The sequence below is a fragment of the Anolis carolinensis genome, chromosome 4 (genome assembly GCF_035594765.1).
Source record: "Anolis carolinensis isolate JA03-04 chromosome 4, rAnoCar3.1.pri, whole genome shotgun sequence".
NCBI classification, from domain to species: Eukaryota; Metazoa; Chordata; class Lepidosauria; order Squamata; family Dactyloidae; genus Anolis; species Anolis carolinensis.
The window spans coordinates 210022929-210038160 of record NC_085844.1 but is presented as its reverse complement, the minus strand read 5'-3'; the positions used below and the strand labels follow the sequence as shown (position 1 = coordinate 210038160).

The window sequence follows — 15232 nt, the reverse complement described above, 5'->3', positions numbered from 1 at the left end:
CTGTTTTGAAAATTGTCCACCATCGGATTTTGATGGTAGAAGAGGTTAGATTTCAACAGAGTGTTATTTAGTTAGAGGTGAGAAAGGCAAGACAGTTAGCTTCCATTAGCTGCCACCTTATAAGTTTTTAATGGCATAATAATGGTGATGCTTGTTTTATTACCTTTCCTTACCTTTTATCACCTTGTATTTTGTGTTCTTAATTTGATTATTATAACTGAATGTTATGTTGATATTGTTTGTTACTTATATTGATTTTAACTGTCATACTTGTTTTTGTTTTGGGCTTGGCACAATTTTAGCTGCCCCGAGTTCCTTCGGGGAGATGGTGGAGGGATAGAAAAATAAAGTATTATTATAATAATAAGAGGTTTTTGACCATGTGAGAACTGAGTGCTTAGGTAAAGAAACATATAGATGAAATCTGTTACAGAGTGCTATCACCTATGAGCAGTAGGGCAAGTAACATGTCAAATTAAGATAGTTCCAAAGTTGCATGTGTTTTCTCAAAATTCTTTTAAAATACGCTCAGTTATTATAACAAATATATACTTTTCATGCAGGTTGAATTTACAGTCTGTGAAGTTAAAAGAACTGGGTTGCAAACAGCTACATCTGTCAGAATGCTTGGTAGAAACTACACTTCAAAAAGACTTTTAGGATATGTTGCAACTCTAAAGGATAACTTCGGATTTATTGAAACAGCTAATCACGATAAGGAGATCTTCTTCCATTACAGGCAAGTAGCTGCAGTAACATCTATACATTGCACTAGAAATGTAGGCTGACTTGAAACACCTTCTGCATGGTTAATATAGCAGCTCAGTTATTTGGGATACTTCCAGTGGTTGCTGGTAGTGGTCTAAAAACTCTTGATGCACTGCAGGAAAATCTATATTGTTTTAACACCATGAGAAAAGATCAACTCTTGAGGGCTGGGGACAGGATTCTGAGGCAGATTTATTTATTATTTATTTATTTACAACACTTATCTGCCTTTCTCAACCCTGAAGGGGACTAAAGGTGGCTTTACACAAAGACAACTGTTTGATGCTTTAAAAAACAATGTATAATAAAATAAACATTTAAAATGGAATTATAAAATACAATCAAAACATAAAACAATACCTTCACAGTTAATCATGTGGTCCACAAATGTAGACCGGGCCATTCCAATAGTCATTGCACGTCATTCCATATCTTTCTATTGCACCACTTGTTCAAAGGCTTGGTCATGAAGCCATGTTTTCACTTGCTTACGGAAAGTCAAGAGGAAGGGGACTGATCTAATGGACCATTTTCTCCCTCACTAAAGTCTTTTCACACTAGACATTTACAGTACTGTGATTCCACTTTTAACTGGACCTTATATTCTATGGAATCCTGAAAATCGTAATTTAGAGGAGGGGTTTTAAGAAATCTCAGCCAGACACTTTTATGACATAGAACCCAAGATTACAGTGGGTGCATACATGGCAGTTAGAATCCTAGTGCTTGTTGTGGTGGTGTGAAAGTGTCCCTAGTTTGACACATGGATGAGCTGAATGCACAGTTGAAGTGGATATCCAGCTTTATATGGGATTTGTAGAATGTGGTTACTTCTTCCAAAATTTGTTTAGGATTGTTTGCTGCAATAAGCACTTAATTTAAATGGTTTCTTCATGTATATGGTTTTAGAAGTAGACATTCCTGATTCTTTATTTCCTGTTTCTGATGCCATCGATGGACTGGTGTCCAGATCCTCAGATGCAGTGACTGCTTCTATGCACACAGAGGCAAATAAGAATCTGTGTACTTCCTGCTGTGGAAGAGATGAGACCGTCCTCAGTTGGAGCATCTACAAAATAAAATAAAATTTTGAGTTTCCCACCTATCTGTCCTAGAAAATAGAATCTTGGTTTTCTATACAACAGAAATTCTTATTAGATTGGTTGGTATTAGAGCTGTATGTTGTAGAGCTTTAAAGAATTGATTTCTGAAGTCCAGATAATTCTTGGTACAGATAACTTCAATTTGCAACTGCACTAGTACTATCGGATACTAAATTATTGCTCAGGTGTACAACTCACAAGCAACACGTGTATAGCAAGTGTTAACATTTCAGAATCAGATTAAAAAGGGATGAATTTTTTCAACAAAACAGGTATTTTGTTCTGCCATTGTTCTTAAAACGTGTTTTATTTACATAGACTTCAGCAATAGTTAAATGTGAATGCTATCTGAGTAAACACGTTAGCATCACTTCTATATATGTATAGTGGGGGGGGGAAGTATTTAGTCAGTATTTGCAAATTCGTGAAAAATCAGACAATGTGATTTTCTGGATGTGTTTTCTCATGTTGTCTCTCATAGTTGAGGTCTACCTATGATGTCAATTACAGGCCTCTCATCTTTTTAAGTGGGAGAACTTGTACAATTGGTATCTGACTAAATACCATTTTCCCCACTGTAGAGCAGAGGCCAGCCTTATAAATTATTTATGTGAAACAGTTGCTAATGCTGTTTGTCATATGAACAGTAATGTGTGGGAAGAATTGTCCTAGAATGTCTGTTTTGCAGCTTTATTGAGGAGGGTATAGTATGAATGTGGCATGCGGCTTTTTCATGTGTTTGTTTTGATGCTAATACTTTGTACTCTGCTTGGAAATGAAATTACATCACTATTATTCTTGCATTTGTATTAGAATGGATTTTTGTTAAAACGAAGATGGCATCATTATTATTCATATTAGTTACTTGATCCATTTATTCATTCTCAGTGTTTTTCTGTAACTTTGCAGCGAATTCTGCGGTGATATCGATAGCTTGGAACTTGGAGACATGGTTGAATACAGCTTATCAAAAGGCAAAGGAAACAAAGTCAGTGCAGAGAAGGTGAACAAAACACATGCAGGTGAGGACCTATCAAGTTTCTTTTCCTAGAGTTTGGTATACTTGATAGTAACAGTTATGAGTCTGGCTGTCTGTGACTTAATTTGAGCTGCATTATGTACTAGCAAAGCTGATAAATCATGGAGGATCACTTCATAGCAGTTGTCATTTCTGGGGTGAGACTGTTTTTCTTTTATTATATCAAATTCTTTTGAGGCTGTCGTATGTTACTAGTAGTGTAGGGTTAAACCCTTGTTCCAATAGGACTGCTAACCAACAGGTCGGCGGTTCGAATCCGGGAGAGTACTTGAGCTCCCTCTGTTAGCTCAAGCTCCCCTTGCAATGACATGAGAGAAACTTCTCACAAGGATGGTAAAACATCAAACATCTGGGCGTCCCCTGGGCAACGTCCTTCCAGACGGCCAATTCTCTCACACCAGAAGTGACTTGCAGTTTCTCAAGTCGTTCCTGACATGGAAAAAATCTGACTTACGGTGATCCTAAGTCAAGAACCTTTCATTGGGTTTTCTTTGCAAGATTTACTCAAAGGGTTTTGCTTTTGCTTTCCTCTGAGGCTGAAAAAAATGTAACTTGCCCAAGGTCACCCAATGGATTTCTTTGGCCAAATGCAGATTATAACCTTGGTTTCCAGAGTAGTAGTCCAGTGCTCAAGCCACTATATGGCTCTTGGGAGTGTACTTAGATTCAAAACTACTCTGTAACATCCATGTAATGAACATCTAGGTGTTAGATGTTTCTTGAGGGACTAACCCTCCCTCTTCTGAGTTTTGCGACCATTTATACATTACATTTCTAAGAGCAGAAAGCATAAGTAAGCTTATCAACAAAAGGTCTGCACATGTCTTGTAACATGATAGAATTGTAAGGGGTCCCAAGGACCACTCAGTCTACCCCCATGCCATGCAAGAATACACAATTACAGCATTCTTGAAAGATGCCCATACACTTCTCCTTAAAGACATTCAAAGAGAGTCCACCACCTTAAAAGGCAGTCTTTTTCATTATCAAACGGCTTTTAAAATAAGCTTCCTAATTTCTAAGTGGAATCTCTTGTCATTTTAATCCATTGGTTTGTGTTCTTGTCTGTGTCTATATGATGTCCATCCAGACATTTAAAAATAATTATCATGTCATCTCTCATTCTTTTCTAAGCAAAACATATCCAACTCCCTTTTTGAACTGGACAATATTCCAGGTCTGACCAAAGTAGAATACTTGCACTAAAAATAGTGACATAAATTAGAGTATTCATGAACTTCTCTGTGTCTACATGAATGCACTCAATTCTATGCCTTTGCAGTGCTTTCCATTTGTATTATTCTGTGAACCATATTGCTATTGGTCCACAGTTTTGAGTTCAGATGCCATAGGAAACTTGAGAAGAGGGATTTGATTTAATGTTCATTACCATATGAAAGAGAGTTGTAGGAGGCAGCATGCAAGCCCAAGGCTTGTAGGACCTGATGCTCATAGTTTTATTTGTATTTCATATATATGTTTTTGTTTGTTATACCCTTTAATTAAAACAACAAACTTACCTCCTTAAATTTTCAACCAGCAAAAAATTTATTTCCTGTTGCATCTGAAATTAGCATTAGATACCTGAATGTGCTGATTTCACTCCAGTTAAGGGAGATGCATAAGGAAATATTACTGTTAATGTGGGTATATGATCATAGATAACATTGGGTTTCCAGCCCTGCACTAGACTGGGAAGAACATGGCATATATGAACAGTTTTGTAGCCAGTGAATATTGGGGAAATCTTCAGATTGGTAGGAGCTAATTTGCTCAAGTCGACCTTTACAAACCTGGGATAAATTCAGATTCGTTAAAGTTTCCAGTGGTTCTCTAGTTTTATCATCTATAATTAGATATTAAGCACAAGGAATCTAAAATAAGTTTTGCAGTCTGGATGTCAGATTTTAAAATTTAAAAATTATAAATGTGTATTCTGCTTTTGAATATGCATAGTATATATAACTGAATAGATAATGGGCAGCAAACAGATCAAATGGTAGCCCCTGGCTGTTTGGTTTGAACCTTTCCAGCTCTCCTGCATTTTTTAAAAAACAGCCTCTTCACTGTAAATCTTTCTGATTTCCATCTTTTTTATAACTGTCCTCCCTAAATGCTGTAAGACCTAATCCTTTATAGGCTAAAGAATCCTAAGACAAAGTCAGAGTGTAAGAAGAGTTAATGCTATCTATGAGATGGACAGAAAGAGAATTGTAAATACAAATTTAAGATTTTAATTGGAACAAACTGCAGAGTTACATCATAGTATTTGTAATTAGTTGGAAATAGAGAGATTGTACTATGTGGTTCAGTTACTGAGCTTCTAGAAATGATTGAAGTACCTGCTATTTTAGAATAAAAAAATCTTTCAGACATTAATTTTTACATCCAGGGAGAACTAGATGTGTATTATTAGGTGATATATTAATTTGAGTTCAATTGTGCTCACTTTTGGAGGAAGGAAAGTGCTATTTAAGAAGGAAAATGCTAGTGTCGATCCTCTTAGACAAATTGCTTTTTCTGTTGAAGGTAAAGTCTGAAGTGCAACCATGTTGCAAATTTGGAGCTACACAATGGATTCCAATTTTTCTTCTTAATCAGTTATTATGAAGCATAAGGAGGGACAGCATCCTCAGTTCTCAGAAAACATAGTCCCAAATTTTCATAAGGCGTCAGACTTTAAAATGACTATCTGGATTATTTATATTTTTTGGGTGTAATTCAGTTTTGTCAATCGGCTATGCTTGAAGTGTTATACAATCCGATACCTGATCCCCAAGAGTTTCCATGAAAATTTGTAATTTCTTGTTCTGTAGTGAATGGCATCACGGATGAAGCTGATCCAACTGTTTACACGGGTAAAGTAATTCGCCCTCTCAGGAGTGTAGATCCAACCCAGACTGAGTACCAGGGAATGATTGAAGTAATGGAAGATGGTGAGTTGTATGTCTTGTAGTTTTAACAATAGAATGTTCAACCTCACTGTGTTGTTGTCTGGTTTATAGCAGTGCTGCTCAAAGTTGTGATTCCTCTACTATTACCAAGAAAGATGGGTTATAGCCAATGAGCAAAAATGTGATCCCAGTCCCTTGGCATTTAGCCAGTCCTCATCCTCAATGTCAGAAAATCTAATAAGTACCCTCTCTATGTAGAAATTCAAGCTGAAATCACACTTGCCTATAGTCAGGGTTTTTTTTTCATTTTTGTGGGGGTTGGGGCACAGGACTTTTGCAGATGTGCAAAAACTGAATATCTGTAAGACCTCCCAAACAGTATTTAATACACTAAATTTAATACCACCTCCACAGCTGCCCTATGACATTTTAAATAAGGACTTACAAGCCTCGCTTCACAAGCCAGTCTGTCACTGGAGGCACCTTACCCATCATGAAAAGGTGCTTGGTGCCATCCCGGACTTCCACTCAGCCGTTACTGCTCTCTCCAGCCAGGTACTAGCAGAAGAGATAGTTGCTGGGACACAAGCAAATGAATAATCAAATTGGCCAATTTGACCCATTAATGTAGAGGAATTATAGTAGTTTGTTGAAAATGAATCAATGTGGTTTGATTATTGCAAAAGCTGTTATGTTGGGATCTCCTGACAGTACCTCTTTGCTATTTGTTTCGCTCTAGGAGAAATGAAAGGTGAAGTCTATCCTTTCGGAATAGTTGGCATGGCAAACAAAGGAGACTGTCTGCAAAAAGGAGAGACCGTAAAATTCCAGCTTTGTATTCTTGGTCAGAATGCTCAAACGATGGCTTGCAACATTACACCTTTCCGCAGGGCTACAGTTGAATGTGTGAAAGATCAGGTCAGTGGATGTTTACTTGATATTGCAATTGTATCTCCATCATATGTAAAAAATGCATTAGTAGCTTAAAGCTCATATTGTTTAATTGAAACTTGATTCTTGAAAGTCTGATCTGGTGTAATTCTTACTAGATCCCTTAGAGTCAAGAAAAATTCAAAATTGTCAGGGAGCAAACGTTCTTAGCCAATGTGCAAATCTATTTTGGATAAAAGGGGAGATCAGATAGTGGTGAGTCTAGAGTTATTTATTTATTTATTTACAACACTTCTACCCCGCCTTTCTCACCTGAGGGGACTTATTGGTCCACTCATCTTGTATTTAGAACAAATTGCAGTTCTGGAGTTGATGGTCTCTAGATGTAAGGGGAGAGCATTCTGAATTTTGGGATGCAACATGCAAATAAAACTATTTTTATAAGAAATTACATAGTTACATAGAATTAAAGTTTCTAAAATTAAAATGCATATTCTTCCACAAGGTTGATGAATCTTTGGAATAGCCAAAGGCAAAAACATCTCATTCCAAAGGTTCCCTCGCAGTAAGCCATAAACATTGTTTTTCAGAATTACAAAAAGCATAGAAGACATAATTGTAAGGAAAGTAACTTTAGGGTCTGCAGTACACACACTCCCCCCCCGCCAAAGCTTTAGACTACTGCTGCCACTGCCATCCGTGCCCTGCCTCTACCACTACTCTCTACTTGCTCCTTAACTCTCCCTTCCTTTCTTTTCTCGTATCTCCCTCCAAAACAGAAAGAATAATCTCCATCACTCTCTCACTTCTTAAATCTCCTTTCCTCTATTTTTCCCCAAAATGAAGGGAACTCTTTTCATCCCATTCTTGCTCCCTCCAAAGGGGGAGAAAGAAAGGGGAGGAGGAGGAGGAGGAGGAGAAAGAAAGAGAAGGAATTCATGAAGTGTAGCATAGTGGTTTGAACCTCAGGCTGTGGCTTTCAACCCGAGATCAGGCATGTTCAGGGGTGGTATGGCCAGAGGCGCTTTGAAACCACTTGATGCCTTTAAGCAAGTCACACTAAATCTCAGAGGAAGAAAAAATTATTTGAATAAATCTTAACAAGACAACTGATAGGGTTGCCTTAGGGTCACCCTAACTCTGAAACAACTTGAAAGGCACACAACAACAAACTATAGTCGTCATCATTGCCCCCCCCCCCCAAACAGTCTGAGGGACCATGAATTGGCCCTCTGCTTAAAAAGTTTGAGGACCCCTGCCTTAAAGGAAAATAGTCTTAACAGGTACACTTTTTTTCTAGGATGTTGAACTTCCATTGTGCAAATGGAAGCCTAGCTAAGTTTCATAGGCTACTGTTTGATTTATATACAAGTAAATTATCTGAGCTTGTGGCTTTCATTTGGATGTTAAATAAAAGATTTGTTGTACTTAATACTATTTTCTTTGATTTCATTGATGAGAAGGGAAAGACCTGATCCAAAGTATTTATGTTGAGCAAGAGCTAAGCTATTTCCCAGAACATGAGGTGTATAAATCTGTGAGTTTTGCTGTCTGGAAAAGTTTTAAGACTACATTTTTGCTGATCAGTAATAGCTAACATTTCCTTTTCAGTTTGGTTTCATAAACTATGAAGTAGGTGATAGCAAAAAGCTCTTTTTTCATGTGAAAGAAGTTCAGGATGGTGTGGAACTGCAGGCTGGTGATGAAGTAGAATTTTCTGTCATCCTCAATCAACGCACAGGAAAATGCAGTGCCTGTAATGTGTGGCGTGTTAGGTAAGGAACTAGTACTACTTTGTCACATTGGTGCTTGTTTTTAATAGGGAAAGTAAACAATCCAGATCAGATTCCTTCCTAGGGAAATGTCAGGTATCCTTGTGCTGCCTTAACACTGGAATGTGGTTAAATACCACTGTTTAACAGATGAATGGAAAGTTATTAGAAACAATTTGAGCACTTCTGATTCTAGTGATCATCTGAAAGCCTGTCGTTCTTAGTGATATTATAACAGTAAGGTAAATTAATATTTAATAATGTTAGCATATAGTTCTTAATGCCAGGAAGATTCTCACTTTGGAGAATTGTTGTATTGAACATGCCTATTCCCTGATGAGGGCCTTAAAAGGTAATAGGACAAAATATCTTGAATTGTTTAGATCACCTTAATAATAAACATCTATATCTTTCAATTGTGGTTCAGTTGGATATTGCCTGATTTTTGCATCACAGTTATTGTCCATATGACCGTTTTTAAAGAAATCTACAATTTTATTCACCACTTTTATTTCTATTAGGAATTTTGTCATAAAATCAACCTGCAAATGATCTTTGTCATGATAGAATTCCTTGATAGAATTACATTTTAGCAGCAATTCTTAGAATGCATGAGGAAAAGATATTAAACTCATTAAAGTTGGATCTACAATTCTATGAAATACTTGTCATACACATCTCAGTGAACTGCTTTCTATTAACAGTGAAGGTGCTAAGGCCGTAGCTGCTCCACGTCCTGATAGACTTGTTAATCGCTTAAAGAGCATTAATTTGGATGATGCCAGTGCTCCTCGTCTAACTGTCCTTCGTCAGCCAAGGGGACCGGATAATTCAAAGGTATGTTATAGGACATTTGCGCTCAGAGGTAAAAGCAAGAAGTCACCTTAATGATTGAACAAACTAGTAAACTAATTGATCCTTAACAATAAGCTTTAAGGCAGTAGTTCCCAACCTGTGGTCCATGGAACACCAGTGGTTCCTAAGAACTACAATATGGTCCGCAGCCTCACCGTTACTTCACCGTTGCAACGAGAGTGACTGGTCTCTTGAAATCCTCTTATAGTGCCGAAGCAACAGGGATGTTGGGAGGGGACAAGCCTGACTGCTGCTTCTCATCTTCCCTCCCCATGAGTGGAGCTATTCCATGTGGCGCTTGGAAGTGGGGGCGCCTTGGTGTTTTAGTTTTTAGACCTGTTCCTGGGGTTATTTGGGGTGCTGATTCAGAAAATTGCATTGGGTAGACTACATCAGTGCTAGACTATTAAATATAGTTTTCTGTGGGCAAGCAGATGGCGACTAATGGATGGCATATGTTCTGTATCAGAAACTAGAACTGATGTGGTCTATCCAATACAATTTTCTGAATCAGCACCCCAAATAATGAAACAGAATCTAAAGTTGACCAAAAATTGATTTGTAACCTTTTTGGTACTAATGTTGGAGAGTGGTCCCTGGTCAAAATAGTCCCTGGTTAAGTGGTCTCTGGTCAAAAAAAGGTTGGGAACCACTGCTTTAAGGGAATGCCAGATACATTAGAAATTCAAATTTAAGAGCAATTATATCCTTAAAAATTGTGAGTAGGATTTCTTTGACTGCATATGTGAATTGTATAACAAGTGTAAACGAGAAAGCAGAACCTAGCATTAGTTAGTAATATGGCAAACTGCAAAGTGCTTCATGCTTCCACAAAATATAAAGTAGGTAGTGGGGGATGCAACAGAAGATGTCTGTGCTCAAATGTGGTTGCAGCTAAGAATGAAAGCCAAAATCCTTTTGAGGGGAGGATGTTTCAAAGAAGGATTGAAGGAAGAGAAAAAAATACTGATTGCTGAGGGCGAACATTCCTTTATACGAAAAATTGGAATGTTTGGGAAGCACCAATTGTTAAAGGTTCTTACCAAGCTTGTTGTTGTTTCTGCAATGTTATTTGCTTTTTGTAGAGAATTCAGACCACTTGGGTGTCTGATCATTGCATTAGTATTCTACAGTGCTTTTTCAGACCTTTGTAAAATGTGTTTTGTTTTTATCATGAGACTGAAATTTTGTCAGTACTAGCTATCCATTATGGAGAAGCTAAGAGCTGTGCAATACATTTTTGGAGCTTGTTTGCATCCAGTAAAAAAAATGCTATTGAATGTTGATGAAATTAATGAAAAACCCCTTGTCTATGAGAACAAGCACTGATCAATTTAGCAAAACTGTGGAAGGGCAGTTATTAATAAGTAATCACTTAGCTGAGATCAACAGAAAACAGTATACAGCAAAGGGTCTGCAAACAAGAATAGCTGTGTGGATTATTTTAAATGAAAAGGACTTAGGATGCAAAAGCAACCCATGTTTAGAAGTGTCAGGAAAAAGTCTGCTATGATTTTTAACAAGAACGTCAGTAATGAAATCACCAAACTTTGGACACATTTTGTTGAGGCCTGAGAATATTGTTGAAGGAAAAGAATTATTATGAGATGTGTAAAAAAAGAGTTCCTGTAAATTTGGAAGAAAAGAGGAAAGAAATAAGTACAGTGGCTGGCAATTACTACTGAGGCTGAGCCAAGGGAAGGTTATTAGCAATTTTGAATATGTATGAAAAGATGCATATGAGGCAAGATTAAAGCAGGATAGTTGATAAAATACAAAATAGGATCAAGGATGTATGAGACAGCATTAGATGTGTATAAATGATTGTGAAGGCCAAGAACATTAATTAACATTGACTCAGTGGCAAGACACTCTTCATTTTTCATCTCTTTTTCACCATTTCTAGTTCCATTTTAAACTTACGAAATTGTTCTTTCATTGCAGGGATTTGGTGCAGAGAGAAAGATTCGTCAAGCGGGTGTGATTGACTAACTGGTCTCAAAGCAAATAACTACGTAGGAGCAAATGGTGGGGGTCTGGTGAAGGGTACTGAATATCCCCATATTCACCCCTTCCAAATTCTAAGGAGCTATTACACCCGTTTTAACACCTTCCTCATGTTATGTTTAAAAATAAATTTATGAAACAGTTTTAAAATATGCACAGTTGCATCCTGGAGAACGTAAGGTGGCGCCTTATAGTATCACGTTTTAGAAGCTTTTTGAATGGTGCATTTAACGCAACTGGTAACTGCAAGTCTATTTTGCCTCTTTAAGTGAACATTATAGACAGTTCTACTCTGGTAGACCTTATGAAATTCTGCACTGAAAAGATTATATATATATAATATACATATATTTTCCTTAATTCACTTCTGCCAAGGTATTACTATGCCTTAGCTCTCAGTTGCTTTACCCTCCCCAGTATGTGGGAGGTTCACTTCCTGTTCATTCTCCTCCAGTTTTGAGGACCATATAAGGATGGATATACCCTTTACGAAGAATCCTGTATGAACACTCAAACCAGTTCCTTAAGTTGATGGCCAAATGTTAAAATGTTTTTTATGTCTCATTTAAACTCAAGTCCATATAGCAAGCAAAGTTTATCTCCTAGATCTCACTGAAACTATCTTCCAGAGTAGACTTATAGTTTTTGTAATTATCTGCAATTAGCATGCACAGTGCAGAATTTCATGAGGATAAGGTGTGCCATCAGTGTGATAACTTAAAGATATTTAAAACAATGCACAAATTTGCTGCTGCTTAGAACACTGCAGCTTCTAAACCCAGTTTATTTTACTGATTAAAAAATTTAAAAAGTTGTGCCTGAAGTGAATACATTTTTTTTCTTTTTGCAGCCAGCACCCAGTGTACTGTAAAAGAATACTTAGGCTTTCCATAGCTGTATTGAGACTTTCATCAAGGTGAAATAGTTGATGTCTGTGTGCTTTTTTTCTCTCTCCCTCCAGGCCCCTTCTCCTCCCCTCCCCTCCCTCAGCCACACTTTATCAAGCAAGCAAACTGAATGATTGGTCTAAGTATTACTTTAACCAAAAAAGATCAGGAGTTATTTTCTTTGAATAGAGGGCAGTACTGTGTTTTTTTCCCATGTTACCTCTATTCTCAATTTAGGGTTTTCTTCTCTGGGAGATGCATTATCTTTGTAAAACAAACATTGCTTTCTCCAATTTTTCTGTTAATGGCGAAGAATGGAAATAGAATAAAGTTTTACTGATTTTGAAAAAGTGGCTCAATATTGTAACTCCTTCATTAAGCAATCCGTATATACATCACTTTGCATTGAACAGATTTTCACAGGAAACCAGAGTTCAAATGTTCTGTCTTGGAAACCAATGTATGGCCTCGGAAAATCGCATTCTTCTAACCTGAGAAGAAGGTAGTGGCAACCCCCTTCTAAAGGAATCTTGATGAGAAATCCCCAAGATAGGAACATATTAAGGTCACCATGAATCAGAAATGACCTGAAGGCGAACACATGTATATACCAAATCGTCCTCAAAAAGTCAGATTTCATCCCCATGAATATGAAATTCTATAATAGAAGGATTTTTACCCATTAATAGAGATAACAGTAGTGTAGACCACATGCCCTTGGTGGACATAACCATCCAAAACCTGGACATGAAATCATGACATGAAACACATGGACACACTGCCGATGAAGTAAATAGGCTTTACTCTTGCCATCTGGGAAAGGGGATTGATCCCTGTACACATACATTCACCAACTCACATCCAACAAACTATGTAATCTCTAGGAAATACCTAGGTTCTTCACGTGATTTTGTGATATGCTTCTGCTGGAAGTTATAGTTTCCCTGGAGGACCTAGAGAGACTCTCTAGAAATGTTTTACATCATCCAAGTTACTTTATGGTAACTTACTGGGGAAGTCATTCATTCCAATAGAATTTGTTATTAACAATTTCCTGTTTCCACGGTATGTTCAGAAATGTATCCCCCATGGCAATCGAGGTCATACTATACTGCAAAATGTATATAAAATATCCAGAAAGGACCCTTGTTACTTTTCCACACAGGTTAAACATTTGTTTTAATTTTGTTTTTTCTTGTGTCCTTTCAAATCATTTTTGATTTATGGTGACGCTAAAACAAAACTATTATGGGATTTTCTTAACAAGATTTCTTCAGGGGGGATTTACTTTTGCCTTCCTGTGAGGCTTAAAGAGTGCAAGCTACAAAGGTCACCCAGTGGGCTTCTGTGCCTGGAGACCAGGATTTGAATCCCTACTTAAAAATTGCAGTCTGAAACTCGAGCACTACATATGCTGATTCTTTTACTACTTCTTAATTGAAATTTGGTAGGCCTCTGAAGTTGTTTGGGGCCTGATGTAAGTGCTTGAACTATTAGTTGGCAGTTATTGATTTACCAGTCATGCCAGTCATAGGGTCTGTACGTATGTACTTTCAACCCTTCTGTTGAGATAGAAGTAAATGTACCAATTTTTCCCACTAGTTCTGCCCTTGACAGCTTTGAGATATTTTCTCCCTGCAGTCTGGTCAGGGATAAAGCATTTACAAAAACTACTTGGGGAATGTGTTACAGAGGAATCTCAGTAAGATTGCAGTAGTCCACTGTCAATTTCAACAAAAATCAGTAAATGTATTCCAGTAATATATTTGCTGTCAAGTCCACTTTCACTTATAGTGATTCTGTGAACGAGATATACCCCAAGATCTCCAGTCACCAACAGCTTTGTTCAGGTCCTGCAAACTTAGAATTGTGGAATCTTTTACTGAATTACCTTAATCCATCTGTAATGAGGTCTCTTCCACTCCCCCTCCCTGAAAGTTCAGTCATTTTGGCTTGTAGTGGAAGCCCAGGTTTGATATGCTCCAGGACAATGTTTCTAATCTAGGGGGCTGTAATCCCACTTGAAAAGTGCCAGAAACTGATGTCATATTCATATCCATTGGCTACAATTATTTTCCTCCTCAAAACCATAGACTGGCAATAGTCATCAGACCCAACTATTTGAGTAGCACTGTTGTGTTCTTAACTCCCATGATGGGGACTTCTGTTTCTACAATCCATTTTTTTTTGTTACTGTAGGTCCATGGTATTCACAGAACTGCTTTAGTACCCCATTTCAAATGATCTGATTCCCTTCCTTTCAGTTTTCTTCTGTCCACTTTCAGAACTACACAGATATGGAGTGTTGCTTTTACATTTTCTAAGCAGCATAGGCACACATTGTAGGAGTTGTGTTGATTCCAATAGAGGGAAATGCACAAAAGAAAAGTTCTAAAGAATCACAGCTAGAGTAAACCTCAAAGACCGTCTTATCCTTTCACGCATGGGGATGTGGAGAAGGGGAACTTGTGAGAATATGGGGCAAGAGCTAAAGTGTGGGAAGGGGAAAAGTTCCCCATCTGAAAGGCAATGCTCTCTAGAGAGGTGAGAAAACACTTCAGCCCTCTGAACTACATATATCTACTATTGAATCTTCCATCCTAACAGAGGAAAAATGACAACATATTAAATAAAATTCCAGAATGTATACGTTTTGGAGGTTGCCATCTTACATAACAGGCTAGGGACTTTTGCGGGCTGGGAGAAGCATCTGTAAGTAACCATTACCACCCTTTCAATTCATTCATGGGCAGTTTGTGGTTGCAAAGATACACGAATTTTAAATCGGGTAAATCTTTTTGAAATACTGTAGCTTCAGCCATTAGTTATCAAAGTAGACTTATTCTGGACTGGATAACTAGTTCAGTTAGGTCAGTACTGTGCCAGGCAGCGACTGTCCAAGGTCTCTGGAAAGTGTGGCAATTTCAGGTAAGGATGTTTAAATCCAGTCCTATAGGTTTCACTGTTAACCTATAAAAGCTATGCAGCTCTCTTTGATGGAGCATGGATGGGAAAA

General features: G+C 37.6%; 1 protein-coding gene and 1 long non-coding RNA gene across 10 annotated transcripts in view; one reads left to right on the top strand and one right to left on the bottom strand.

The window, feature by feature from the left end:
* The window catches only part of csde1 (cold shock domain containing E1), a 33778-nt gene extending 21209 nt beyond the window's left edge, over nucleotides 1–12569 (top strand). For all 8 annotated transcript variants that reach the window (XM_016993356.2, XM_016993353.2, XM_016993354.2 and 5 more), the window contains 7 exons: nucleotides 564–739; nucleotides 2781–2893; nucleotides 5727–5846; nucleotides 6544–6722; nucleotides 8307–8470; nucleotides 9172–9304; nucleotides 11267–12569. In XM_016993356.2, the coding sequence (XP_016848845.1) occupies nucleotides 564–739; nucleotides 2781–2893; nucleotides 5727–5846; nucleotides 6544–6722; nucleotides 8307–8470; nucleotides 9172–9304; nucleotides 11267–11314 (933 nt within the window). In that variant the 3' untranslated portion in view covers nucleotides 11315–12569. The remainder of the gene's footprint in view (nucleotides 1–563; nucleotides 740–2780; nucleotides 2894–5726; nucleotides 5847–6543; nucleotides 6723–8306; nucleotides 8471–9171; nucleotides 9305–11266) is intronic.
* The window catches only part of LOC103278742 (uncharacterized), a 16078-nt gene continuing 1791 nt past the window's right edge, over nucleotides 946–15232 (bottom strand). For both annotated transcript variants that reach the window (XR_506290.2, XR_010005529.1), the window contains exon 2: nucleotides 946–1837. This is a non-coding gene — a long non-coding RNA (uncharacterized LOC103278742). The remainder of the gene's footprint in view (nucleotides 1838–15232) is intronic.